General features: G+C 49.9%; 7 protein-coding genes across 7 annotated transcripts; 4 read left to right on the top strand and 3 right to left on the bottom strand.

The window, feature by feature from the left end:
- Nucleotides 1-1,360: 1,360 nt before the first annotated feature.
- ARB_01482 (MFS monosaccharide transporter, putative) lies at nucleotides 1,361-3,607 on the top strand (the record flags this gene model as incomplete). Its single annotated transcript, XM_003012176.1, has 6 exons — nucleotides 1,361-1,383; nucleotides 1,483-1,554; nucleotides 1,614-1,894; nucleotides 1,966-2,110; nucleotides 2,175-2,824; nucleotides 2,892-3,607. The coding sequence occupies 6 exons, from the start codon at nucleotides 1,361-1,363 to the stop codon at nucleotides 3,605-3,607; spliced, it is 1,887 nt and encodes a 628-aa protein (XP_003012222.1).
- A 669-nt stretch (nucleotides 3,608-4,276) lies between these two features.
- ARB_01483 (uncharacterized protein) lies at nucleotides 4,277-5,476 on the top strand (the record flags this gene model as incomplete). Its single annotated transcript, XM_003012177.1, has 1 exon — nucleotides 4,277-5,476. One exon carries the CDS (start codon nucleotides 4,277-4,279, stop codon nucleotides 5,474-5,476), a length of 1,200 nt encoding a protein of 399 aa, XP_003012223.1.
- A 669-nt stretch (nucleotides 5,477-6,145) lies between these two features.
- ARB_01484 (G1/S-specific cyclin Pcl5, putative) lies at nucleotides 6,146-8,271 on the bottom strand (the record flags this gene model as incomplete). Its single annotated transcript, XM_003012178.1, has 2 exons — nucleotides 6,146-7,851; nucleotides 7,908-8,271. 2 exons carry the CDS (start codon nucleotides 8,269-8,271, stop codon nucleotides 6,146-6,148), a joined length of 2,070 nt encoding a protein of 689 aa, XP_003012224.1.
- A 1,832-nt stretch (nucleotides 8,272-10,103) lies between these two features.
- Nucleotides 10,104-10,436, top strand: ARB_01485 (uncharacterized protein; the record flags this gene model as incomplete). Its single annotated transcript, XM_003012179.1, has 2 exons — nucleotides 10,104-10,255; nucleotides 10,310-10,436. The coding sequence occupies 2 exons, from the start codon at nucleotides 10,104-10,106 to the stop codon at nucleotides 10,434-10,436; spliced, it is 279 nt and encodes a 92-aa protein (XP_003012225.1).
- Nucleotides 10,437-12,514: 2,078 nt separating this feature from the next.
- Nucleotides 12,515-17,043, bottom strand: ARB_01486 (uncharacterized protein; the record flags this gene model as incomplete). The annotated part of the gene is made up of 2 exons (XM_003012180.1): nucleotides 12,515-13,231; nucleotides 13,318-17,043. The coding sequence occupies 2 exons, from the start codon at nucleotides 17,041-17,043 to the stop codon at nucleotides 12,515-12,517; spliced, it is 4,443 nt and encodes a 1,480-aa protein (XP_003012226.1).
- Nucleotides 17,044-18,163: 1,120 nt separating this feature from the next.
- ARB_01487 (cation diffusion facilitator family metal ion transporter, putative) lies at nucleotides 18,164-19,304 on the bottom strand (the record flags this gene model as incomplete). The annotated part of the gene is made up of 3 exons (XM_003012181.1): nucleotides 18,164-18,741; nucleotides 18,811-19,021; nucleotides 19,113-19,304. 3 exons carry the CDS (start codon nucleotides 19,302-19,304, stop codon nucleotides 18,164-18,166), a joined length of 981 nt encoding a protein of 326 aa, XP_003012227.1.
- Nucleotides 19,305-22,831: 3,527 nt separating this feature from the next.
- On the top strand, nucleotides 22,832-24,237 carry ARB_01488 (LysM domain protein, putative; the record flags this gene model as incomplete). The annotated part of the gene is made up of 4 exons (XM_003012182.1): nucleotides 22,832-23,047; nucleotides 23,119-23,801; nucleotides 23,849-24,021; nucleotides 24,083-24,237. 4 exons carry the CDS (start codon nucleotides 22,832-22,834, stop codon nucleotides 24,235-24,237), a joined length of 1,227 nt encoding a protein of 408 aa, XP_003012228.1.
- Nucleotides 24,238-25,114: the final 877 nt, after the last annotated feature.

Raw genomic sequence — 25,114 nt, forward strand, 5'->3', positions numbered from 1 at the left:
CAGCAACGTGTTAATTGGCCTGCTCAGCTGCTCGCTATGGCATCCTCCCCACAGCTCCACGCAGCACGCTACCCCGTTTTCTCCACGCCGAGCTAGTTACCCCTGATTGTTTATTGCTACGGACTGGCTGGGGAATCAGGCACATAACATCAAGCAAGCGAACGAACAAGACCACCAGCTTCCTGTCGCTAGTTATACCTGATTGCAGCCGGGCTAATAATGAGACTATTGGCAGTTTATAAACAACACCCACGGCATGAAACGTGTCGATGGATGCAAGTAACAAAGGAACTTACAAATTCTCTGGGCTTTAGAAGAAGCATAGAATGAGTTTAAACCATGGTACTAGTCATTGTTGGTAAAGATGCCCTTTATTTGAGGTATTAATCTGAGCTATCGTGTGCGTGTGACATTTCCTTAACGAGGAATGTTCGAGAATGAGGTATTTTGATGTCTCTTATAGCCGAAAGGACGTCGACTGTCGGCTGTGCTGTGCTGTGATGTCAAGGGAGGATCCATCTGCCTGGTGAGAAGGGGGAGGAGAAGCACTTATGGGGAATATGTAACGGTATTACTAGGGTAAGCCTGTAAATGACGTACACGCCTCGTTTGTGTAACAAAGAATCTGGTGTTGTAATTTGGGGTAACAATGTATCGTCATGTAACAGTACCGAACATGTAAAACTACGTACCCTCCCCAGCCTCGACTCCCATCACAACATCAACGACTCCGCGATCAACCATCGCCAGCTTCAGCTCGACGACGGCCTCAATCTCAGGCCGGCACCTTGCATTCCCACCTTCGCTTCGCCCGTCCACACGAACCATGCCAGAGCTGATCCCTGACCCTGCCCCCCTTGCCCTGCAGGGAAGCTCGAGCGACGAGAGCATGACCAGACCCAGACTGGACAAGAGGACGAGAAAAGACCAAGACGAGACCAACAAGCCACTAAGGCAACTAAAGCAACTTTCCGTCCTTTCACGCCCGCGCCGGCGCATCAAAGGGCCCCAGCCAAGGCTGCGAGAGTTATCCCTCTTGTACCTATACCTCCGCATGCCCGCAGACGCCGCCGGTGCAGCGATGTACCCGGTACTTAAGGCACTTCCGCTTTGGGCGAATGCTTATAAGCCCTCACCATGCAGCGCCAAACCGTGGGTTGACAGGCGACACGAAACATGTATTTATATAGGGCCGGGGGGATCCTGCATCCCCAGCCCGGCTCAGCTTGCCTGTGCAACTCTGCTTCACCTTTATACCTGGGGTCCCGCGGCAGCTCTTACTTGCGTCTTCCGCTCCATCTGTCCTGTGTCTTCAAGTGTGCGGAGAACTGCCTGGAGGTGACTTGAATAGCTGCCCAGCATGGCTGATGATAAAATAGGAGGGTGAGTGGCCAGCTATACGGACCGCCAAACTGCTCCCCTGCCCGGCTCCAGCTCCTTAGCTCCGGCTTTTGCGATAATAGTGCTAACCCAGTTGTCCAGGGCTGAGAGACGGGGTTCTCTCTTCAACACTGCCAAAGACAGTAAACAGTTTACAGACAATGTCACCGGAGAGTGCGTGGGCCTGATCTTCTCCCTCTTCTCCGCGGCAGGTTAACTAAGTGTGGCTATAGGATCAAGAACCCTCTTACGGAAGTGCCCAAGGACCAGCTGCTCGAGGATGTACGCAACTTTGCCCACCAGCATGGCCTGCAGGATATCATCCCCTTGCTCGAAAAGGGTGCTCTAGTCGCGCAGAACCCAAGGGACTTTGAGTCTTTGCCTGAGCTGGACGAAGATGATCGTATCTGTCTGCGCGAAGAGGTCACGCATCGCTGGAAACTCCCTTGGGGCCTGTACTATACGATCTTCCTCAACTCCATTGCCGCCGCCATCCAGGGATGGGATCAGACAGGTCAGTGCTCTTTGCTAGTTTCTCACGATAACCAATTATTTTAAGTAGTTATGCGCTAACATGGTGAACAGGATCAAATGGAGCAAACCTTTCGTTTCCTATCGAGTTTGGTATTCCCGACAACCCAGCCTACTGCCCTACCGATGCGATCTGTGAGAAGAATGCATGGATCGTTGGTTTCGTCAACTCCATCCCATATATCTCCATTGCTCTTTTGTAAGTTCATTCAACTTCCTTAAATTTTCGTAAACAATGTCTTTTGCTAATATGTAACCATTAGTGCTGGCTGGCTGTCTGATCCCATTAACGATCTGATCGGTCGTCGAGGAACTATCTTCATAGCGGCCGTCTTTTCCTTGCTCGCACCTATCGGATCCGCCCTCACTCAGAACTGGGGTCAGCTTGTTGCCTGCCGTATCCTTCTCGGAATAGGCATGGGCCTAAAGGAAGTTACCGTACCCGTCTTCTCTGCTGAAAATACCCCTGCCAACGTGCGAGGAGGTCTGGTCATGTCCTGGCAGGTCTGGACCGCGTGCGGCATCTTCCTCGGCACAATTGCTAATTTGGCTGTCGTCAACACTGGAAGAATCGCCTGGAGACTGCAGCTGGGCTCCGCCTTCATCCCGGCCGTCCCACTAGTGATTGGTATCTACTTCTGCGCTGAATCTCCACGCTGGCTGTTGAAGAAGGGCAAGGTTGCCAAGGCATACCGATCATTGCTAAGGTTGAGAAACACTCCTCTACAAGCTGCTCGAGATGTGTACTTTATTCATGCCCAGCTTGAGCATGAGCGTGCCCTGTTGGTGGAGACCGGTCTGATCAAGACGGACAACTTCTTCACCCGATTCATTGAACTTTTCACCATCCCTCGTGTCCGTCGTGCCACTCAGGCCTCTGGAGTTGTTATGATTGCCCAGCAGATGTGTGGTAGTAAGTTTGTCCCTACTTTTAGCCTCTATATAGATTTTAATTTGGAGATGCTAACATACTCATGCAGTCAACATCATTGCCTTCTATTCATCCACTATCTTCGAGCGAGCGGGTGCCAACAACATCACTGCTCTGCTGGCTTCCTTCGGCTTTGGTCTCGTCAACTTTGTCTTTGCCTGGCCAGCCGTCTGGACTATTGATACCTTTGGACGTCGTGGTCTTCTTCTCTTCACTTTCCCCAATATGTTCTGGACTTTGCTTGCAGCAGGCATGTCCTTTTATATCCCCGAAAGCAGCCCCGCACACCTCGGCCTTATCGCGACATTCATATACCTCTTCGGCGCCTTTTACTCGCCTGGAGAAGGACCAGTCCCCTTTACGTATTCGGCTGAAGTCTTCCCCCTCTCCCACAGAGAAGTTGGCATGGCCTGGGCTGTTGCTACGAATAACTTCTGGGCCGCCGTCCTGGCACTCACCTTCCGTCGCCTGGACCTTGCCCTGACCACGCCGGGAGCTTTCGGATTCTACGCTGGCTTAAACGTCATTGCCCTGGTCATGATATTCCTATTCCTATACGAGACCAAGCAGCGCACACTCGAGGAGCTGGACTATGTCTTCGGCGTTCCCACACGGACCCATGCGAAGTACCAGCTCACCAAGGTCCTGCCATGGTGGATCAAGCGGTACATCTTCCAGCGCAAGCATGCTGTGTGTCCAGAACTGTACCACCTGGACAGCATTCGTGAGCAGCCTGCCGAACACGACGGTGTCAAGCAGGTATAAGCGATTTAGTTACCGGTAATGCCAGGGGAGCGGTAGAAGTGGTTCAGGAGGGGTGAGGCATGGCAGCTGTTGCTGTTTGAAGCGAGTTTGAATTGATTTGATTGGATCTGGTTCTCAATGTAGCTATGGATTGAATATCTCAACGAGAAACGAACAAAGACACGATTTTGATTACTTATATCTATCTACTCCTACCAGCCTGCAGGATGCATCTTCGTACACTATGCCTGATCTGTATACTCATGGCCAGATCTCTCCTCCGCTTAACCGGAGACAGGGACAGGGACAGGGATAAGCAGGGCGTTTATCAGATTCTCCACACGCCAATTCGTTTCTTCAGCGAGCATTCTCCTGCATCTTCACAGCGTCAGACTGCTCGCCCTCTCGCTCTCACGATCGATGGCCGACTGCCGGTGTCCCCTAGCTACGTGTCAGGCCGAAGTTCGCACTGCGGAAAAAGCAAGTAACACCAATGTCATAGTTAGGCTGGGCCGGCGGTTTTGGTCGAACCTCGCTCCCTCGGCCAGCTGAACTCGCCGCCCGGTTCGACACCAATATATAAAAGACCAGACCTTCGACGTCCTCCTGACGGCTGTTCTTCATCGATCGTGTATTATCTGTCAATCCCCCTATCGACCTGTCTGACTGCGTATTAGCCTGACCATCGCAATGGCTGCCAACTTTCCTCCTCCACCAACACCTGCCATCGGTAAGCTACCAATGACTCAACCGCTGCCCTCCTATCTATCTATATGTAGATGCAACATCTCACTGACCGGCCGACTTACTCTAGACTGGACGAACATCGGCTTCAAAGTCCGAGAAGTAAACGGCCATGTTGAATCCCACTTCTCTCACTCCGGCGACGCCCAATGGTCGACCCCCCGTTTCGTCAAGTCGCCCTTCCTACAGCTGCACGGCATGGCACCGGCCCTCAACTACGGCCAGCAAGCATACGAAGGCATGAAAGCATTCCGCCACCCTCCCTCAGCATCCCATCCAAACGGCCGCATCGTCATCTTCAGACCAGACCGGAACGCAGCGCGCCTGCATCACTCAGCGCAGTTCGTCTCCATACCCCCCGTCCCCAAGGAGCATTTCGTCAACTGCATCGTTCGAGCCGTGAGTGCAAATGCAGAGTTTGTTCCACCCAACGAGACTCGTGCGGCGATGTATATCCGTCCGTTGCTGCTGGGTAGTTCGGCGCAGCTAGGCCTTACGCCGCCGGACGAATATACCTTTGTTGTCTTCGTGATGCCGACGGGCGTGTACCATGGTGTTCATGCCGTTGAGGCCCTGGTGCTCGAGGACTTTGACAGATCTGCCCCCGAGGGAACTGGTAGCGCGAAGCTAGGAGGGAATTATGCACCTGTGCTGCGCCATTCGGACAAAGCTAGAGGTCAAGGGTACGGCATCACGCTTCATCTGGATAGCAAGACGAGGTCTGAAATCGACGAGTTTTCGACCTCGGCTTTTATCGGGGTAAAGAAGCGTGATGGACAGATTACGCTTGTGTTTCCTGATAGTAAGAACGTGATTGATAGTGTCACTGCGGCTTCGGTCAAGGAGATTGGAGAGCACATGTTGGGGTACAAGGTCGAGAAGAGAGCTGTCAAGTATGATGAGCTGGGCTCGTTTGATGAAGTCATGGCTGCTGGAACGGCTGCGGCACTGGTGCCGATCCGAAGTATCACGATGAAGTCGAAGGGTGACAAGTTTGAGTATGACGCCGGTGCTGCCGGTGAGGGAGGAGAAGTGTTTAATAAGTTGATTAAGACGCTTCAAGGGATCCAGCTGGGCGAGATCGAGGACAAGTTTGGATGGCTGGTTGATGCTGAAAAGCTGGAGGATGGATGGACGGAGCAGTAGGCTACTACCATTACTTTCGTATTTCTTATGCGTCATGTCTATGTTAATGGATAGATAAAAAAAAAAAAAAAAATAAGAGTCTACATCTGAGAGAACAAGATAGTCATCCAATATGTTAAAATCTGTATTGAGCCTTATTCAGGAATACAGATAATGATATCATAAGGCAGCTAAGTTAGTTAGGTAGTTAGGTAAATGGAGGTATAAGATATTGTATATACAGTGGTAGATTGCACGCAGTCAAATAAATAGTAAATAAGGGTGTCGGTGTCAGCGTCAGTGTCAAGCGTCAAGGTCAAGTCAAAGGATGTATGCAATGCAACATGATTGGTGTATGCGATGGATGAATCCTACTCCTCATCACTCCGGAACCGGGAACCGATAAAGCCAACCAAACCAGCCAGTCCGCGAACCCAAGAGCAGCAAAATAAAGGGAAGTTGCAAGCAAGCAAGCAAGACAGGCCGGTCTATCAGGTATATCTTTGGGCGAAGGCAGAGGGTAGAAATGAAGATAACGCCGCACACGTCATGCATTGCAGAGAAGAAAGGGAAAAGAGAGACAAGGGCAGAAAAAGGTGAATTTTTTCCCATGTTCCTTTCGCTTCGGTATATGTTTTTGTTTTGATAAGATTTTGGTTTCTGGTCCCAGGAAGAAAAAAAAAGACATAGTTAAATACCCCATAAAGTCCTGACGTTCTCCTTGCCAGAACAAGCACGCTTCGAACTCGCCCTGCTGTCACCCATACCAGCAACCTTGTTGACCAAGAACGAGTCAGCAACCTGACTGTCGCTCAAAACAGCCAGAGAAGTGCCTTCATCCTCGAGGTCCCGCGCATCAAGGGCCATGAGATGGCGCACTTTCTGCTGCAGGTTGGTCCCTTCGGAAGTGGATGGGGCGCGAGTGCGTTTTCGGCAGTGTCGACTTGCCTTGCTTAGAGAGGAGTCCATCGGCAGTGAAAGGCCGGTTGCTAATTCGTACAGGCCCTGAATGGCAGCGGCGTCAGGATCAGATGGGGTATTAATGGAGAAGTTTGAGAGGTCTGGAACGGTGCTGGAAGCAGTACTGAAAGCGCTGCTGGTGCGGACAGGTGGGGAAGGGTAGTTGCTGATGTAGCTTGGCTCATGCTCGTCGATCGGAGTCGCGATAGCGAGGGGCTTTCTGTTTTCTTTCAAACAGTTGGTTGGCTGGGATGTGGGAGTGTTACGTCGAGTTGGTCTGGTTGCGCAGTTCATGGAAGTGACAGAAGAAATTGACGAAGATCGAGAAGAGCGCGAAGACTGGGAAGAAAACGATAAGGATGGTGCGTCGGAGGCCATAGACTCGGGCGACGAAGTGAATGACGAAGAACGAGCCAGAGACGAGCGTCGTCCCTGGAACGATCCTGATGATGAACAGTCAAAGGAAGGTTGTTTGCTAATATACAAGGGTTGCGTGGGACGTTGGTCCAAGGTGGTCCGTTGTACAAAGGCCGTCTGCGCCTGCGAGAGAGCAGAGCAGATGGACGGACGACACGCACTGATGCTCACTGCAGGAGCAGGCGCGGTCATACCGACTTGCGGAGTGAGTTGCGGAGTAGGGAGAAGTCCCAGCCTTGGAAGTGGTGGAAGAGTAACACCAGACAAGTCAGCTGCCGACGGTCTTCGGGGCATCTCAGCAAATGGAAGTCCTGACGAAGGGCTGTCGCAGCTAGCGGGACTGCTTGGAGCGGTGGAAGTAGATGAAGGTGAAGAGGATGAGGAGGAGGCAGAGGAGGCGGAAGAAGAATCGGCAGGAGAGCCGACGCTCGACAATGACCACGGACCCTCTGCTCGAGAATCGAGTGTGTCGAGCTCCGGTGTGAGGATAGGGATGACCGTTCGCCAGCACATCCCATCAGCACTGGGGATGCCGCTGGCGTTTGGCGTGTACTTTAGAACAATATCATTCCAGCGCTGGAAGACGGCATCCGATATGTGCAGACGCCAGTCAACAGCCTGGAGAAACATGAGTTCATTTTGGTTGATTTCAGCGGTGTTAAGGCCGGAGATCTTGCTCCAGGCACGGGCGGAGTAGTTTCTGTCTTGCAAGTACTTTGAAGCAAGGATGAGAGCAGACAGGAACATGCGCCGGCCACATTGCATGGCGCGAGAGTGAGACTGCTGCAGTTTTGGCTGTTCCATGGTGAAGTCGATGGAAGGCACATGCGGCTTGATGAGGATCAGATAGTATAGGGCAACCTGCAGAGTCGAGTAGCTGGTTCGGGACCTGCGGAGAGTTTCCTGGATGAACGTCCTGAGCGGCAGGACGCCCTTGCACCCGAGAGTCGACTCGGCGCTTCTCGGCGCCGCAGCCACAGATAGAGGCCATATAATCTCAACTATCTGCGATGCGGAGTCTACAGGACGTTAGATGAGTTAGGTAAGCTTGGGGAGCGGCAAAAGTGTAACGTACCGACAAGGCTATCGACGAAGTTGGTTTTCCTCTCACACTGGCGAACCAAGGTAGGAGGAGGACGGGTAGCAAGAGTCCGTCTCGGGTGGTGTCTCGTCTCAGCACCCTTTCCAAAGCAAGTCTTGACAGCAGCCTTCTTGCGCTGCGCATCAGCGGTCCCCTCATTTTCCCAGATAACATCTGTGGTAGACGAAGAGGACACGACGGAAGGCTGAGCGGAGACAGCATCAAGTGAAAAGATTGATGAGGCGGAAGGGGGAGCGGAAACGGCGAGCGAGGCAGCATAGGGACAGGTCTGGTGAACCGGCTTGGAGAGACCTGGGTTCACAGGATTGAAACCCAAGACATCTACAAACGCCGACATTCTCTAGTGTATGGTAGTAGGAGCTTGTAGGTAGGTATGTGTTGCCGTGTTGTGTTGTTAGAGTAGACCGATGAGCGATAACCGTGTAGAAGGGGCAGCGTTAGACGGGCCCGTCTTTGTGGTGACAAAATCCGGAGGCGACGGGGGAGCCTTATATTCAAACCAGATGCACAGCCAGACTGACGGTTGACGACCGTGGATCTAGTTATATAGAAGTATGGGGTGTGGTTTCGGTATGGAATGGTATGAGTGACTTAGTGAGTCACTTAGATGGTAGGCGGTAGTTTGATCGAAGGAGGCAGAGGTAAAGTAGGTAAGGTATAGGTTAAAGTAGATGAGTCCCGATCACTGCACCAGGATTCCAACGAGCGAGACGAGAAGGACGTTGACGATGACGATGATGAGAGCTAGGCAGTTCCAGTCTTATGCAGGTACGACGCGGTCAAAGAGCTATATAGCAGCAGCTAGGTGGCGTGCCAAATAGATGAGTCTTCTTTGAACGGGGGCAAACGGCGGCCCGGCACTTAGACGGAGGCAGCAGTCATCATGACAGTAGTCGCAATAATAGTAGTAATGCTCGTAGTAGTGGAATGTTCTGGGCAGGTGATCGGGCTCGGGGTTGGCGTCGTTGGGGCCAGGAACATCGTTACCTGGGGGCAGTGAGGATGGCGTGGTCGATTAGGCAGCACCGGCACCGACTCGGGCGGCGGTTATCGTGAATCGACCGACCGATGACAGTAGGCGATGACGGAAGAGGAAGAGGGAGGCTGAGTAAATGTGAGTAATAGGAAATGTGAGTAAGGGGAGAAGAAGAAGAAGGGGAGAAGAGGGGAGAAGAGAAGAGAGGGAGCTATATTAAGGACATGCTGGAGACGAGATCCAGAGCAAGGACTTTGATGATGGTTTATGACTCTGGGGGTGAAATCTGCAACGAGTGGCGAAAGGCTGTGGCGAAGGGGACAGAAAGTGAAGGGAAGTAAAAAAGGCTTGGGCGGCCGTCAGGAGTTTAAGAGTGGAGAAAGGAACCAGAGACCAGAAGAATGGATGGCGTACCTCGATGAGTCAAGAAGTAGAAGGCCGAATAAGCAAGCAGTATAAAAGGCAGCAGTAGTAAAGGAGACGAGGAAGAGAGCTTTCTCTTCTGGCAAAAAGGAGCGATTAATGCGGCATTAGCAGGATTAGAAGAGGCCGGTGAAGCCGTGAGTAAGTAGATAAAAATAGGCAGAAGAAGAGAAGGGAAAAAAAAGTATAGAAAAAAAAAAGAGAAGAAAAAGGAGAAGAAGCAAGAGACGGTATAATACGTAAGGTCTGCGTCTTTTTGATGTCTAGATTAAAAGGACCCGTCAGTTAGCTTTTGGCAGACAGCAGAGAGAGAGAGAGGAGGGAGGGAGGGAGGGAGAGATGAAGCAACGGGAGGAAAAAGAAGGGGAGGCTTTATGTGCTGTTAATGGATGGGATGACTCGAGCGAGGGCGGACGCCCAGCTTAGGCGCCAGCCCAGCCATCCCATCCACTGCCGTCGAGTCGGCCGCCCAGCCATCGAGCGAGCGAGAGCAAGCAAGCGGCGCGGGCCAGGCACCAGGCAGGCAGCAGAGCAGAGTAGAAGCGCCAGCGGAGTGTTGAGTCAAGCAAAGCATCAAGTGACCTCGTCTTCGTCTTCGTCTCCGTCTCCGTCCGCCGCGTCTCGGGCTGATGGAGAAGGGCGCAGGCAGCAGCAGCAGGAAGAAGCATGAGTTAAGGAAGCCCAAGGGGGACTGTCGACACTGTCTTACCTGACACAGACCTCAGCCGGCGAGGGTTGGCGAGGTCATCGAACCAACTCTCGCGAGCAGAATGGCGATGAAGAGTGGAGAGAAGATAACAGCAAGGAGAGCGGAGAGTGTTGACCTTGATGTCGATGTCGATGGCGATGGCGATGGCGATGTTGATGTTGTTGATGTTGTTGATGATGATGAAGTTGACGTTGATGAAGTGAAGTCGAGGAGGTGAGGTTCAAGAGGCCAAAAGCGGAAAAGCGGGCTGAAGTGGCAGAAAAGCAGCTTCTTGCTCTCGATCTCTCTCTCTCCCTCTCTCTCTCTCGTACTCTGTGTTATCGCTGTTATTATTATTACCACTATTTTACCCTTTGCTGCCAAAGTTTGGCCTCAAGCCACTGCTGACTGCTGACTGGCCCTTCCTGAATCTTCCTTGCCGGAGCGACTTTGCTTTTGCGGGGAAAGTCGGTCGGCAGCGATGTCACCGCAAAGTGGCCACCAGGCAGGGAGCCTGCTTGGTCGAAAGGCTGGGCTGTTTGAGTTAGTAAGTTGCACAGTCTCGACTACAGAGGATAATAATAAGCTAAGGGATCCCGGGCATAGGTAGCTCGTCAAGATGAATTGATAGCTAACTCGTTAGTTGGTCAACGACGTCTCTATCTCTCTATTCCTCGGACGGGTAGCTGTGCCGTGGGAGGAAAGAGACGGACTCCAAGGGTACCTAACTCGCCCGGGGCGAAGCTGCACGCATCATTCCACCTGCAAGACATCCATCCACCTCTGGAGTAAATATATAGCTACGTGCTTTATCTTGGTCTGGCACTGGTGATACGTAGCTGGTCTCTTAATCCCCCATTATAGACTGATGGGGTGAACCCCTACCAACCCCAGTCAAGTGATGTTAATACGTAAATACTAATGACTTGTTTATATCGTAGGTCCCTGATACATGGACTTTTCGCTCCTCAGTCAATACGGTTTCCAAATATTTGTCCGACTATCCGTAGGTAGAGGTATATCTACTGGGACTGGATAGAGATAACAAGCATGCTATGCGTCTGATATGTGAAAGATATACTCACTGCACCATGTTAGTTAGCCACGAGTGGGTCAACTACAAAACCAGGCTTATCTACAGGAAGCAACACTCCTAATTTCAGAGTGAGGCTACATTTGTGGTAAAACCAGTCCTGCTAGTCTTGCTTCGAGTTAGTTATGCCCACGGGATAAGAGTTATGCAACCCGACGTGCTACGTCGGTCGGCCGGTCAGAATCAGAGACGTCGGTCAGCGTCACTCGATGAAGCACAGAGAGACGCAAGTGAAAACTCTGGCTATCATCCACCAGGACATAGTTCAGCAACGGTGTCGCCGTTGTGGTTCGTCAAGAGTCAAGAATTTTGCCTCCCCATAGCCTCACTGCATGGCGTTTGCCAACCAACAAAGAAACTGTGGTTTTTTCTCCCCTTTCCTTTCCGATCGAGTGCCTGAAAATAGAACTTGTCTTCTCAATAATAGTAACTAAATGATGATTACTTGTTTGCTCAGACAATCCATCACGCTTCAATACTTGCCGTACGCTGAAGAAAGATGAGTAAAAATGGCGGGTCGACCCAGCGCGACTTCTCCGCCCACCAAGTTCCCCCGCAAAAGCGAAGTCACTCTGGGTCACGCCAGCACTTCCCACCTAAGTAGGTTAACACCCTTACCTAAGCGGCTTACCTAAGCAACTTGCACCCACAGAGTGGCTTCCGAAAGCTTCCGTCCCTTGTCGGCCGGGGCCGGAGCCGGGGCACGCGAGGCTTAGCAGTCACGTGGAGCACCATGTTATGTAAGCAATACTAGGCCGAAAGAGGCATCACGGCCGTAGGTCCCACTTTTGCGGCGAGATAGCCAATAGACAGTAAAGGTTTAGTCAGGTTCTACATCGGGTTAGATCGGCTATGAGATCGATCTAAGTATTAGATAAGCAAGGACAAGGGCACAGCATCTATAGAGCTGGAAGGGCAGTAACTGCATTACATCCTCCCAGCAAGGGGAGCGATAGCCATGTAGTAGTTTTGTTAATTTCATATTGATTGACAGCCTAGTCGATGGACAGAGCATATCAATCACTCTCCACCGAATTTACGTGTGACGGGGTAAATGAACACCCGCCAAAGAGGTTGATAGTGGGCAACTAACCAACTTGAAGCTTAACCAGACGTCAATATCATGAAGTTTGGCTCTTGACGACAAGCAAGAAGAAGCAAAGGATGGTCAGCTTGGTTTCCATCTCAAGGCCAATAGTTATCGCAACGCTCACGCCGAACTATTTTTGTGCAAACGGGTTTTACTCGTATCTAGCTATATCTTACGGGTACGAATTGACCAAACTATCCATCTATTTCCAGGTATCGATTTTCCAAAGCAGTACGAGTAAATACTAGATTAAATGTCTACTAGCAGTTATTATAGTATAATGTTCACATCCCCCCCCAAAAAAAGAGGTCTATGCCTTTTGCTTCCCCTTGCAGGTCGCCTTGTGGTTCGCCCAGTCAAGACGTTGATGTTCAGTTCCACAATACGCTACCTTCTTACAACCCAGACATAGCTTTCCAGGGGCAGAGCATACGACACATTTCTTCTCCGGACCCGTCTGTGGCTCTGGTTTAGGGTTGGGCTTTGGGTCTGATTCGGACGAACTTGGTCCTGCTGTGTCTTGCCGCTGCTGTTGACTTGCGGCTTGATTAGAAGCTTCACCTTCATCACTTACATTTTTATCCTCTGGTTTCTCCTTAGTAGTAGTAGTAGTGTCCATCAGTTTCGCTGGATTCCCATTGATGTATAGCAGTGGCTCGCTAGGAGGACTAGACTCTTCGCCCGACGCTTCCTTTTGTTGTTCCTGAGAGCCTGCCTCTTCTTGTATGTCAACGTCAACGTCAGGCTTGCCTGCAACGGATGACTTCCCATTATCTGGAGCTTGCGTCTGTGGTTCATGACGGGCCCCTGGTCCATGATCCTTGTCCTCGCCGAAATCATTCTCCTTCGTCCAGCGAAGGGGGCTCTGTTCGACGTGTGCGGCCCAGTCTCGTTTCTCCCCCTCGGACATCGTGTATGTGAACCATTCTGGAAACCAATCTCTTCGACGTCTCTCCCGGTGCCAAAGCAGACCAAGCTCAATCTCACATTGCAAAGAAGCCATTTGACGAAGCCATAACAGGCGGGACTGGAAAAAGTACGGATATTAGTTAGATAATCAAGACAGTGTAAGGTCTTGTTAGTAGTGCGTGCTTAATGAGCAGTTAGACTTACTCGTTCATCTGCGCTCTTTACTTTCAGGTTCAACAGTGCTATAAGTGTGTTCAGGAGAAGAATGGTGACCACAATGATATATAGAGATCGCAACGTTCGAGCGGCCGCTGATGACCTTTCCCACACTTTCAAGGCATCATAGTCAGAAGCCATGAACTTGATTATTTCCGACATAGACAAGCCAAAGTCCGAGAACGGTGTCTGGTCTATCCCAGTCGAATCGATATTCCGAAGCAGCAAGAAGGGAACAAACGTGAAACCCAAGACAATTAACGCAAGTAGAATCAAAAAGGGTAAGACACCATGCAGCATCTCCGTCAGCAGCAGCAGTAACGTGCCTGTTGCTTCATACACCCTCAGCATTAGAAGAGCTGCAATCCATAGGAGGAGTGTCGAGAATGCCAGGAACGCCCTAGGCGGTGACCGGTTTGAGACAACAAGGCCGAACGTTGTAATGCCTAGGATAACAGCTGCCAGGTCAATATAGTTGAATATGGAGCGGCGGAAAAGCCGCGGAACACGATACGCCTGTCGAGCTTTTATTAGGAAGATGTAAGCTGCAAAAATAGCTTCAATGCTAGCCAAGGCCTTGATGGGTGTCGTAATTGATGTCACGCTGAAATAAGAATCGCCGTCGACTTCATCATGGAAAGTAATGTCAATATGCGAATTGCGGCCTGTTAATAGGATGCTAACGACAAGGTGGACTGTAAAGAGTATCAGCATCGGACCAGCAACGCGAGTCAGATACACTGAGCGTCCAAAGGTTCGCATCTTCCATCTCAGCAGCTTATCCAGCCAGATAACTCTCAAGAATAAAAATTGTGTCTCCCGGTCCTTTAAGTAAAGGATCTCCTCCACCAGTCTGGTGAATGGACTAGTTGGACCCTTTCCACTCTGTTCAACATAACGTAATATAGCCGATTCCCAGGCTGCAAGATTAGGATCGGGATATGTTGCTCGAATAAATTCCCAGTACGGGTCAGTATCAGAATTCGATACGGGAGGTGGTTTAAAGAGACGGTGGTTAAAAGAAGAAAACCCAGGCAGGGGTAGGGTTACCACGCTAGAGTTTGCCTCGAGATATTCGTTAGTCGAAGAGATGAGCGATAACGAAGAGAGAAATCCACCAAAAAGCCGCCGCATAAACCACTGAATGTCGTTTAGGAAGATCCTGGTCTGCACGTGTTCCAAGCCCGATTTAGCATCTCGAATTAGAGTATTGCTGGCACTAACATCCACTGGGCCAATTTCCACAACGCGGAAAGGCAAAAGTACAACATGCCGCATGAATGAAAGGGTTCCAAAGGGCCGGACGTGGCAGGCCAGGGGAAGAGTACAGGCTACTGACTGTGCATTGAATAATAGTTTGTCTTGTGATGACTGATGTAGCCTCCGGAAGAAAGCATCCACATGTCTAGTGCTCTGGGACCGCCAGTCCATATTGCAAGCTGCAGCAAAAGTGCTTGGGAACAGTGGACTCATGCCATTGTAACTTCTGTCGTCATATATCATACTGAAATAAGATCCAAGAGCATCCATATATCGTCCTCCACCGAAGAAAATTTCGTTGGCGTTGTCCCCGTTTCTAAGGCCTCGGAGGCCGTATGAATGCCACATTGCATGCTTGGCCACAACATAGTGTGAACGGTTCCGATGACCATAGTCAAGCGCATCTCCCCCTGCGCTAACAACAACAGGTGGTAAATATGCCCCAAATGAAGTTGAAGCTATTAGTAGTGGGTTGGGAGTTGTCATCCAGCCACCGGGAAGAGTTCCATGTTCCGCTTCCTTGATTATAAAGGTATCATACCAGGCATCCTCTTCAAGGAAGTGTGGAGTGATGACTGTGTGTCGTGGCAGCGGTAGTGGTGCTCCAGAAAAGGATCGACCAAAGGAAGTATCCTTGCTGGAAAACACGGAGAGAATATAGTGAGGCTCTTCTCTATATACTGCAATCTTCTCTGATCCCGTGTCTGATGAGAGTATAGTTTCTGAAACATACAAAACACGAACTATACCAGGTGTAGAACGATATCTTGTAACTTCGCGTTGAACCCAATTCCCAATAGCGATAATGTAGTATTTGTACTTCATAACGACGCCAAATAGCGAGACTGACTTTGTCGAGTCCCAAGAGAAAGGAGTGAGCGACGCCAAAAGAGGCACATGCTTTTCTCGTAGTTCAGGAGTCGATGGCATATTAGCTGTAGAATTACTACTGCGGAACGAAAATTCGTAGAGGAAATCCTGCCTTAGTCTATCGTCTGCTGACATTTGCGGGGATAACCCAGATTCGTGAACAAACCCACGATCGGGCATGAAGGCAAACTTGACGAATGGGGTCTTCTCTGAGGATCCAGGACCCTTTAAGACCTTTGAAATGCTGTTGGTGGTGGTATCGAAATAGTCTTCAATCTGTTTGATCTTGTCATAAATAGTTGGAAGAGGAATCACCGCCCCTAGTACCCCCAACACTTCTCCGGTATCCGGGTGTTCAGTCGTGGGTGAAGCACCAAAAACGGTAAGGCCCGTCTCATTGCTGCATCCTATCTGGAGTGTTACGTAGCCTGGCCAATGTACATTCTCCGCTTGATAGTGGTATATAAGTTGTAGGTTAAGCGTCAGGAAAACGTTCACTACAACGTATCCAGCGGTTGCAGTAATAATGGTAACGACCTTTGAAGATGGCGAAAATCTGCAGTGGTGGACCTGTTTTGGGATGCTATCTCGGACGTCTGTCAATTGACCATTAATAACCCATTGTCGGAGAGTGGCTACCTCAACACCTGGTAGTTGGGCTGTACCAAGCGGCTTCAGAGTGGGAGCTGTGAGATCCCAGTGCGAAACCAGGCCATCCTCAAAATGCACGAACACCATATGGCAACCATCGGGTGACACAGTCACGATGCCTCGAAGTCTTAGGGCACCCTCAATCCCATCACAATTAAAGTGTACTTTACCATCAGAAGAGAAAACCAAAGGGGGGCTCGTCTGATTCTCTCTGGAACCTGCTGTCGATATTGCACAGTGAACAGCACGATCAGCGCTAAGGGGCCGAAGAAAATGTAAGTCGCGTGAGAAACGTGCGTTGCCAAAGCGTACTGCAAACCGACTGGACTCTTGTAATGTTCGAATGTCGTATACCGCAATTTGCTCCACTTGTCTCTTCTGAGAAAATCCACCATATTTGTGAGATTTGTAGAACATGTGCTCCCCGTCATCAGATTGCACACCATCATTGAGTGAATACCAACTGTCTGTATTAGATGGCGGCTTGCGTCTGACCCATCCATGTTCTGATGTCACTGTCCAGGCCAGAACCCCACCGGTTGGAGGTTTGCAAAGGATGAAGACATGGGTGCCGTCTTCCGTGATCGCACCGCTGACTTTGGTCCTGTCGGAGGCATAGAAGCTGGCAGAGGGTGACGCAGTAACGTCGAAGCTAGTCTTTGACGTCCAGACTTGTGGAAACTGTTCACAGAGCCGGAAGATTGTGACGGTGATTATCCTTGCAGAGGAAACCGCTTCTGCCACGGCAAGATGAGAGTTGCCAGGTGATGGTAACAGACAAAGCGATACATCTGCGCCATCTCGATTCAGTGCTAAGGCCGAGTTTGTGGATAGAAGGCGCTCGGCATCCGAGGGCCGTGAGTAATCCTCCTTCCAGACGGCATCAGTTCCAATCAGCTCACGCGAATGAACAGGTAAAGTTGGAGGGGCCATTCAGCCAGACACCCTGGAGTATGCGCAGTAGTAATTTGGATATAGATGATGGAGCGATAGAACGAGTTATTGTGAGCTTGTATCCCCTTGCAGGCCTGCTCGGGGAGTTGCCTCCAGTTATACTCGTTAGTTTTCTCTCTATATGCTCTAGCAGTGGCGTGGCTGAGCAGAGGTCACCAAGTTAGGGACGGGTCTGTTACCCGTCCATTTCAGACCAGGTTCTTTTTCTCTCTTTTCTCATTCTTGATGGACAGACTAGGGGTCCCATCTCACTCGAGCCTTCTCGGGACTTTGGATGCACAGGAGGTTCATGGCTGCCTTTATATTTTTCCGCGCTCCAATTGGCTGGAGGGTCTTATTTTTCGTATGTAAGACGAGGCTGAAAAGGCAACCAGATCAGGGGCTCGTATATGAATGATCGGGCTGCAGCGCACTCCGTAACTTGGTTTTGCCCCCTTGGATCCCTGAATGCTAGAAAGGCCTGAGCAAAAAGATCAGCATCGTAAGGACATATTAATCGAGGTTTCGTTCGGTAGAATATGCATATGCCTTGTTGGTTGCTGTGGTTGCTGTAAATATTTAAGAAAGAGGCTGAAAAACAATGTTTATCACGTGTCTGAGACGGGGCGGGAGCTAGTGCCTGATGACTAAATAGGCTAAACCTAATATGGAAAGTTTGCCAAGAGCAGGCCAATAACATCGCAGCGATTGAATAAGAGCAGCCAATAGATAGCCTTATGTAGAAAGTCTAAATATAAAGAATTACTATTGGTCAAATGTATTGCGATGACTCAGCTGACTCGCGCCTAATGGAAGCGAAACTCGACGAGAAGCAGGAAGAAGCAAAGCTGGTTAATTGGATATTCTTCACATTTAATGGAAGGAATTCTCCCAAAACATATATGTCCCTAATATGATAAAAATAGAAAAGATAAAAGGAGAAGATCATTTCCAGTCTTGCAATGCGCTAGTTATGTAGTCGCAGCCTACATAGGTGGTTCAAGATGGACAAAAGATGACAAGTATGTCCCTGGATGGGCTCGTTAAGGGAACGAAAGATATAACTATATATACACCGGACGGAGGGGTATATCCAACAACCAGCATTTATTTCTGATATTTACTCCTTATTTTTTTCTTCTTTATCCTCCTTGGATTGAGTATCTGACAGGATCTCCTTGACACTTGTCCCCGTTGCAGCGGCCACCAGCGCCCGGCCGGACTGCAGCACTACCGGGCCCGTACTGGCCATGATCAGAATGGCGATGAAGACGGTGCACGCTGGATCAGCATAGTACTTCGGATGAGGGCTGCCATAGTGGTTATGCTCCGAGTCGTGATGGGGTCGATCTTCAGGTGAGCTCTGGGTCGGCACCTTCCAGATAATGGCCGCCGAGACTATCACGGCCAGGTTGTTGAGAGCGTCGGCAGCGATGTGAAGGAGAACTGCTTTTATGGAGAGAGCTGTTCCATGGGAAAGCTTCTCTTCGTCACTTCTTATATCGTGATGATGTTCATGAGGGTGAGCATGGGGATCATGCTCGTGGCTGTGGCTGTGACCATGACTGTGACCATGACTGTGACCATGGCTGTGGCCGTGATGATGATGGCCGTCCGCTCCGAGAATACAGGCACAGACTACGTTGGTTAAGATACCGACACAACCTATTATCAGGACCAGCTGTGGGTTGGCGATTTCTATAACGAGAAGTCAGCCACAGCACGCTAAATTATGAAGGACCGAACGAATCGACAAGGATGAGGTACCATCAAGATGGACAAACTTCTCCAGACCCTGCAAGAAAATTGCAAGCCCCAGAGCTAGCAGGAAGACGCTGTTGAAAAAAGCAGCGAGCAGAGGCAAAACATGGCGCCCGTCCTTTTGGTCGATCCGGATAATTGCGGTGCGGTTTTCGGCGGCCTCGAGTTCGATGCCCGTCTCTTCAGGGATTATGTCCCGCCCCAACGCAGATGCATGCTAAGTTGCGTTAGCTTGAATATTAAGAAGACGACGACGAAGAAGAAGCATATGAAGAAAGTGAAGAGATGTGAGAAGAAAGCTGTTATACCTTCTGAGCGAGGTATGCGATGACAAATGATAGGAGGTCGCCTGTGTAATGGAATGCATCTGCAATGAGGGCGAGAGAATGGGTCTTGAACCCAACGGCCAGCTCTGTAATGAGGAAACAGGTCGATATTGCGATCACCAGCAGCAGCCGGACCTGGACCGAGATCGAGGGCAGGCCGCAAGTGAAAGCCATCTCACAGTGCAGGGCTCTTATTCCCAGATGGAGAATAATAATAACAGCGTGAGTATCAACAGTCGCAGCGCCAACTCGTCATGAGAAATAAGCAGATTCTGCAGGGCAGCTCTGTTATACTTTGTCCTTGCATGGTCAGCGACGACTCCAACGGACACAGGATCCTCGTTATACTAACTGGCGGCTGGATGTATTATTATCAACGGATATGCGTCTTCGGGTGAATCAAAGCCAGCGAGATCAACACCGATATATTTCGAAGAATCAGTGACCAGCAAAAGAAACAACAACACAGGATCAAACGGACATGATATATATAACGATGTAACTAGTTCAGGCAGCCAACTCCCCTGCCCACCCGCGAATACACGGAGACGAACAGCTGAGATGGATGTGTCTACGTACATGAGTATTTATTATTCGCTAATGCAAGCCAGCCCGTGAGTGTGTTTGTCTATGGCTCAAAAGAGGAAGGCAAGACGGGTGCAACAACGGCTTCGACTGCGTGTAATCGGTCGTTTCTCGAATTTGCATGGATCCCAGCTGCAAGGATCCATGGAGATTGATATACTAACGAGTTATCTACACGCCGATACATCCAGACCGTCTCCCAGCTAGCCGACGAAGCTGCAGTTACGAAGTATAGCTAAAGTCACTGCCGGCTGGTACTCCACCCAGTTAGTTAACTAAGGACTTAGTTCGTGACAGGATCCCCCCCTTCAAGCGAAAATTGCAGGAACCGATCCATAACTATAAGCTTATCCGCTGGCAAAGCGTTGCCACGAGCCATGTGACCCGTGTCATATACCCTTAGCTCTATGGTTATTTTCAAAACTCTTCAAGTCTTAAGACTTGTAGCTAATGCAAACATGTCATTTCGATTATAGGTACTTGGAGAAATTTGCTGCGGCTAAACCTGGCGTCCTCAAAAAAGCCTCGGTCATTTAATATTCTACCACTAGAGATACCTGTGGAGGAGGAGGCTTTGCCTCACTATAAGCCGGAGTATTATTACCCAGTCAATATTGGAGATATATACAGTACAAGACCAGATACCAGGTTACGGGCAAAATTGGCTATGGGGCTTATTCAACCAGTTGGTTATGCTGGGATCTTCAGCTTGTGCTTTCATTAACTACGAGTTTAACAAGCTCTCCCTCAGCAAATGGCCACTCTTAAGGACAAAAAGTACAGTGCACTAAAAGTATCTACATCACTGCCAAAATTTCCCACGGTAACTGATCGTGAGTTAAAGATCTACAAACACCTTACAAATATCAATTCTGCCAATCCATCTCAATCGCTAATCCGGCAGTTGTATGGTTCATTCCATATTCAGGGGCCTGTTGTTGTTGATATTTGGAACCTGGTGGGGTTGGTACGTACTGCTCTTGTGTAGCTGCCGTGTTGTATTGCTCTGCTAATTGCTTGCTCATAGATCTAGGACCTCTTTGAAGGATAGCATCTGTTTGGGGATATATTCAACACTAAAAGGTGGTCATGACTGCTTCAAGCATCTGGCACTCATGGTTGCCTTGATTGGGGTCAGCGCCGAGCGAATTTGTTAGGCATAGTGAGACAACCGAGCAGTGTTTTGACCCAGGTGGTATGCAACCTTCCTTCTCTCCGTATCGTTTTGGAGGCCTTAACTAGTTGCAGCTTCAGTGCTGACACGCAAGTAGGTCGCTATATTGCTCATAAATATGCAGCCATACCACCGCTCTCCCTGGATGCGCGACTATCTGGGCAAGAGAAAGAATCGTTTATTCGATTTATGAGGTCGATGCTCAAGTTGCTGCCAGATGAACGCCGCACGGCAAAACAGCTGCTCGAGGATCCATGGTTTGATAACTTCTAATGAGAAAGAGATTTACTGAGTGAGAGTTCTCATAAGTACTTACTGTACTTAGAAGAGTTGAATATAAGGACCGATGGAGCTGTTTCTATATTGTAGCACCAAGGCTGCCTGCTGGAATACTCAGATATGTATCCATATTCCGTACAGAACTCACCTGTTGCCTTCTCGGTTTCTGATAATCTGGCACATCAGTTAACTTTCTTAATTATTGTGTACACCCCCTTGTGCCCCGAGGACAGGCCTGAGCCCATGATCAAATACATCAAACAGAAGCTTCTCCCGCGATCTCGTGCCAGGACTCTTATTTCCTGCTCCAAGGACCAATTGAACAGGCAGAAGGGTCAGAAAGTGGATAATTGCGTTACTTTGCCATACGTGATGTGCTGGGGGCCCTGGTCAATAACTAACTTATTATCGAAGGTTGATAACCATGATCTTCGCGGCCCCTGCAATAACTCATGACCCCAGACCCGACCAAAGAAGCAAGCAAACCAGCTAGCTTGCGAGACGAACGGACATGGATACAACTTGACGAGTTGAATGTCGATATCACATCCGTCGTTTCATCCGTCGTGTCCATTCAGGCCCTTTAGGCACGAACTTAACTTGCTTAGCTAGCCGAAGCTGATGCAGACATCGGAGATGCCCACACCCGAATATTAATTATCACATCTTATGCAGTCGAGTTTGCTCTGGTTGCTCAGATATCAGGAGACATACTCCGTAGGTAGTGATGTCTCTCCGCATGAGGGAGTACAGTGCGACTCGACCGGATGAAAAAATAACCAGGCTGTTTGATACCATGCCAGTCTCTTAACCAGTTAGTTACAACAAGTTCTGCTTGCGCAGCGAACACGATAAAGCCAGCGCGGAAGAGTCGCGGATCGAGTGGTGCTTTGAAGGGCTGCACTCCACAGACAGGCAGATGGTGATACTCCGGTGGTCGCCACCTTTACCTCCGCCCGTCCGGGTCGCCCTGGAGGATGATATTGTTGATGTTGTTGGTATCGAACAGGGTCAGTCATGATAGGAGCCAACTCCTACCATCGCAGCCCCCAAGAATCTACAAGCTGTGTGCCCTCATTCACCCGACTGAGGATCTTCGATCTGAATAGCTAGTTATGCAGCATTAACTAGCAATTGTTATCCAGTCAACTGGTCGTTTGGTTAATTCTTTGTCGCTCGGGTTAATTCTTTAACTACTGCTTCGACAGGAGATACCCCGAAATCTGCGAGTTGCGCTGTACAGCCCCTCCCCAAGGAGCGAAGAAGATACCCCCAAGCGCAAATAAATGAAGCATGGGAATGAGAATAGAAGCAAGAGAGCGGGACGTTTTGTCCCTCTGTGCCACTCAATTCAAGCGCCATGGAATCGACGCCGCTGTTTTTCTTTGACTAGCTGCAAAGTGGTCCTGTCTCGAGATACTCATCATCCTTCTCAGTGTTTACCAGCTCTGGTGAAGATGGACGTCGCGCATACACTGTGGAATCAGGTTGATAATGACCATCCGCTCTATCGCCGCAGTGAAGAAGACGGAGTGCGCTGTAGGAGATCTATATAAAGGCCGTGAAGGGGCTTCTTCAACATGGCCCCTTCTATATTCCTCATCAGCATCCTCATCATCTTCGATACTGTCGTTCAAAATCTACAATACCACTACTTACCACCATGGTCAAGTACGCTCTTCTGCCCCTGGTTGCCGTCTCGCTTGTCCAGGCTGGCGGTCCTGAATGGCACCATTCCAGAACCGCTGACTTCGCGGTCGACCCGAAAGTCCACAAGGGCTGCACTTCCTGGATAAACGTCGTCGATGCCTCAGGGAAGCTTACCTGCGATGCCTTCCTAGACACCATCAATGTTGCCAAGAGGCAGTTCATCTTCTGGGTATGATTCCCATCTCATTGACTTGATATTTAGGAATTGTGCCCTGTACTAACCATATAACCGCCGTGTAGAACCCCCAACTCAACAGTGACTGCTCAAACATCCAGAGCAAGGCCTCTTACTGTGCTTTCCTGCCTTCTCATGTCAGTAAGCAGACTCGCGGGCAGATGGACCCCCCTCCGAAAACAAAACCGCTTCCACCAGGTTTGTTTAACGACTGGGGCAACAACCATGCTCAGAAGCGCAATGACCCTCCTCCGAAAACAAAACCACTTCCACCAGGTTTGTTTAATGACTGGGGCAACAATGGTGCTCGGAAGCGGGATGGTCTGTCTCCTACAGGGGGATTGGGGGACTTTCATGGACCAAAAGAAGCTCCTCCACCAGACTGGGGACACAAGGGCGTGGTTGAGGGTAATCATGGAAACACGATGAGCACGAGATCACCAATAATGGGAACTGGCCTGCCCGAACAACAATCTGAGCCGGCCTTCATGCCACCACATATCCCTAACCTCCCCAATGGAATGGAGAATAAGATGGTTGTTCATGCTACAACCCTGACCAAGAAACTGAGACCGACGGGCAGCTACGTCAAGCGTGATGCTAATGCCCCTGCCCCTACACCCGGCTCTGTTGGTGTTGCTATTGTAGGGTGCAAACAATATCATACCGTCAAGGCCAAAGATACATGCTTCAATATCGCTCAGCAGTACCCTGGCCTTCTTTTCAGCGACTTTCTCAGACTGAACCCGTAAGTGAGCCCTTTTTGCAAATCTATAGGTATACATGACTTATCAGTCCGCCCAGCAACCTTGATACCGTCTGTTCAAACCTCAAGGCCAATACACGAGTCTGCGTGAAGGGTGACACAAAAACCAACTTGGTACCAACTCCCTCTGCCGCCGTAGGTGTTCATGCCCGCGATGTTCAGGGCTGGCCATCTCCCACCAAGCCCGGAACAAACCCAGGCTGTAAGTCAAATTCTTCTCTATCTTCAGAGTCCAACTCAACCAGAATGCTAACTCTATGCAGGCAAGTCGTTTGAATTGGTCAAGAAGGGAGACTCATGTGAGGGTGTTGCCCGCAAGCACCATATCTCCGTCGCCCAGCTCAAGCAGTGGAATCCAGCTGTTGGGCCTACCTGCGAGAAGCTTGAAATTGGATACTATGCCTGCGTCCGTGTCTGATCGGTCATCCTGGCCATCTCGTAGCTGAGCTTTCAAGGCCTCCAGTCCTTCTGCTATCCATAATTTTTTTCTTTTTCATTTAGTTATGGTTCTATTCTTCTTCCGAGCCTTGCTTGAGACATTGTGTCCATCTCTGGCACTCTTCATTTTTAGATTTAGAAATCATCTGCCCCTTGGCTAGGCTTTTATTCCATGGGTATCATCTTCTACCAGTTCTATTCAAGTGTCTGTCGTTCTAATCCTGGCTTGCTGGGTATCTTTGCACCAAATCTGATAGTGAAGTGACTTTTGCCTTTTTTGGGACCTCAACTTCAACCTCAACCTCATCCTCAACTTCAACTTCTCTCCCCTTTGGCTGACGGTCAACTCCATGCATCTTCACCCTCATATCCAGGCTGCAGTCTGCCGCCTGCGGCCTGCTTGGTTCCTCAGGCTTCGTGTTTACCCGTCTGCCTGCTACGAAGGACTGCGCTGACGCGCCAGAGTTATCCCGCCTAGGCTGAATACGATGGACGACTCCATCGCCTACACCAACCCAACCAGCCAGCGCCAGGCAGACTGTCACCGGCTGGGTCGCTCGTTAAACTAGCTGAAGCTGCTCGGAGGGTCCGAGAAGACTCGAATTAATAGTTATCTGGCCTTTGATGCGGCGCTGGCTGATCGCCGCCTGCATTTGTGCGCGTCCTTGACTGCGCCCCTGAGTTAGTTATATTTAGACACCCCTATATTACTCCCCCCAGTCAGCTCATAGGTCAACTAACCAGTTGGTTGGCTAGCTAGTTAAACTGACCAGCTAGGCCGGCTAAACACCGACCAACAGCGGCTTTTCCTTCGAGCGTACAGGCACTCACATCTCGTGGACTGGGCCACAGTTAAC

This window comes from Trichophyton benhamiae, assembly GCF_000151125.1.
Source record: "Trichophyton benhamiae CBS 112371 chromosome Unknown contig00178.8, whole genome shotgun sequence".
Classification (NCBI taxonomy): Eukaryota; Fungi; Ascomycota; class Eurotiomycetes; order Onygenales; family Arthrodermataceae; genus Trichophyton; species Trichophyton benhamiae.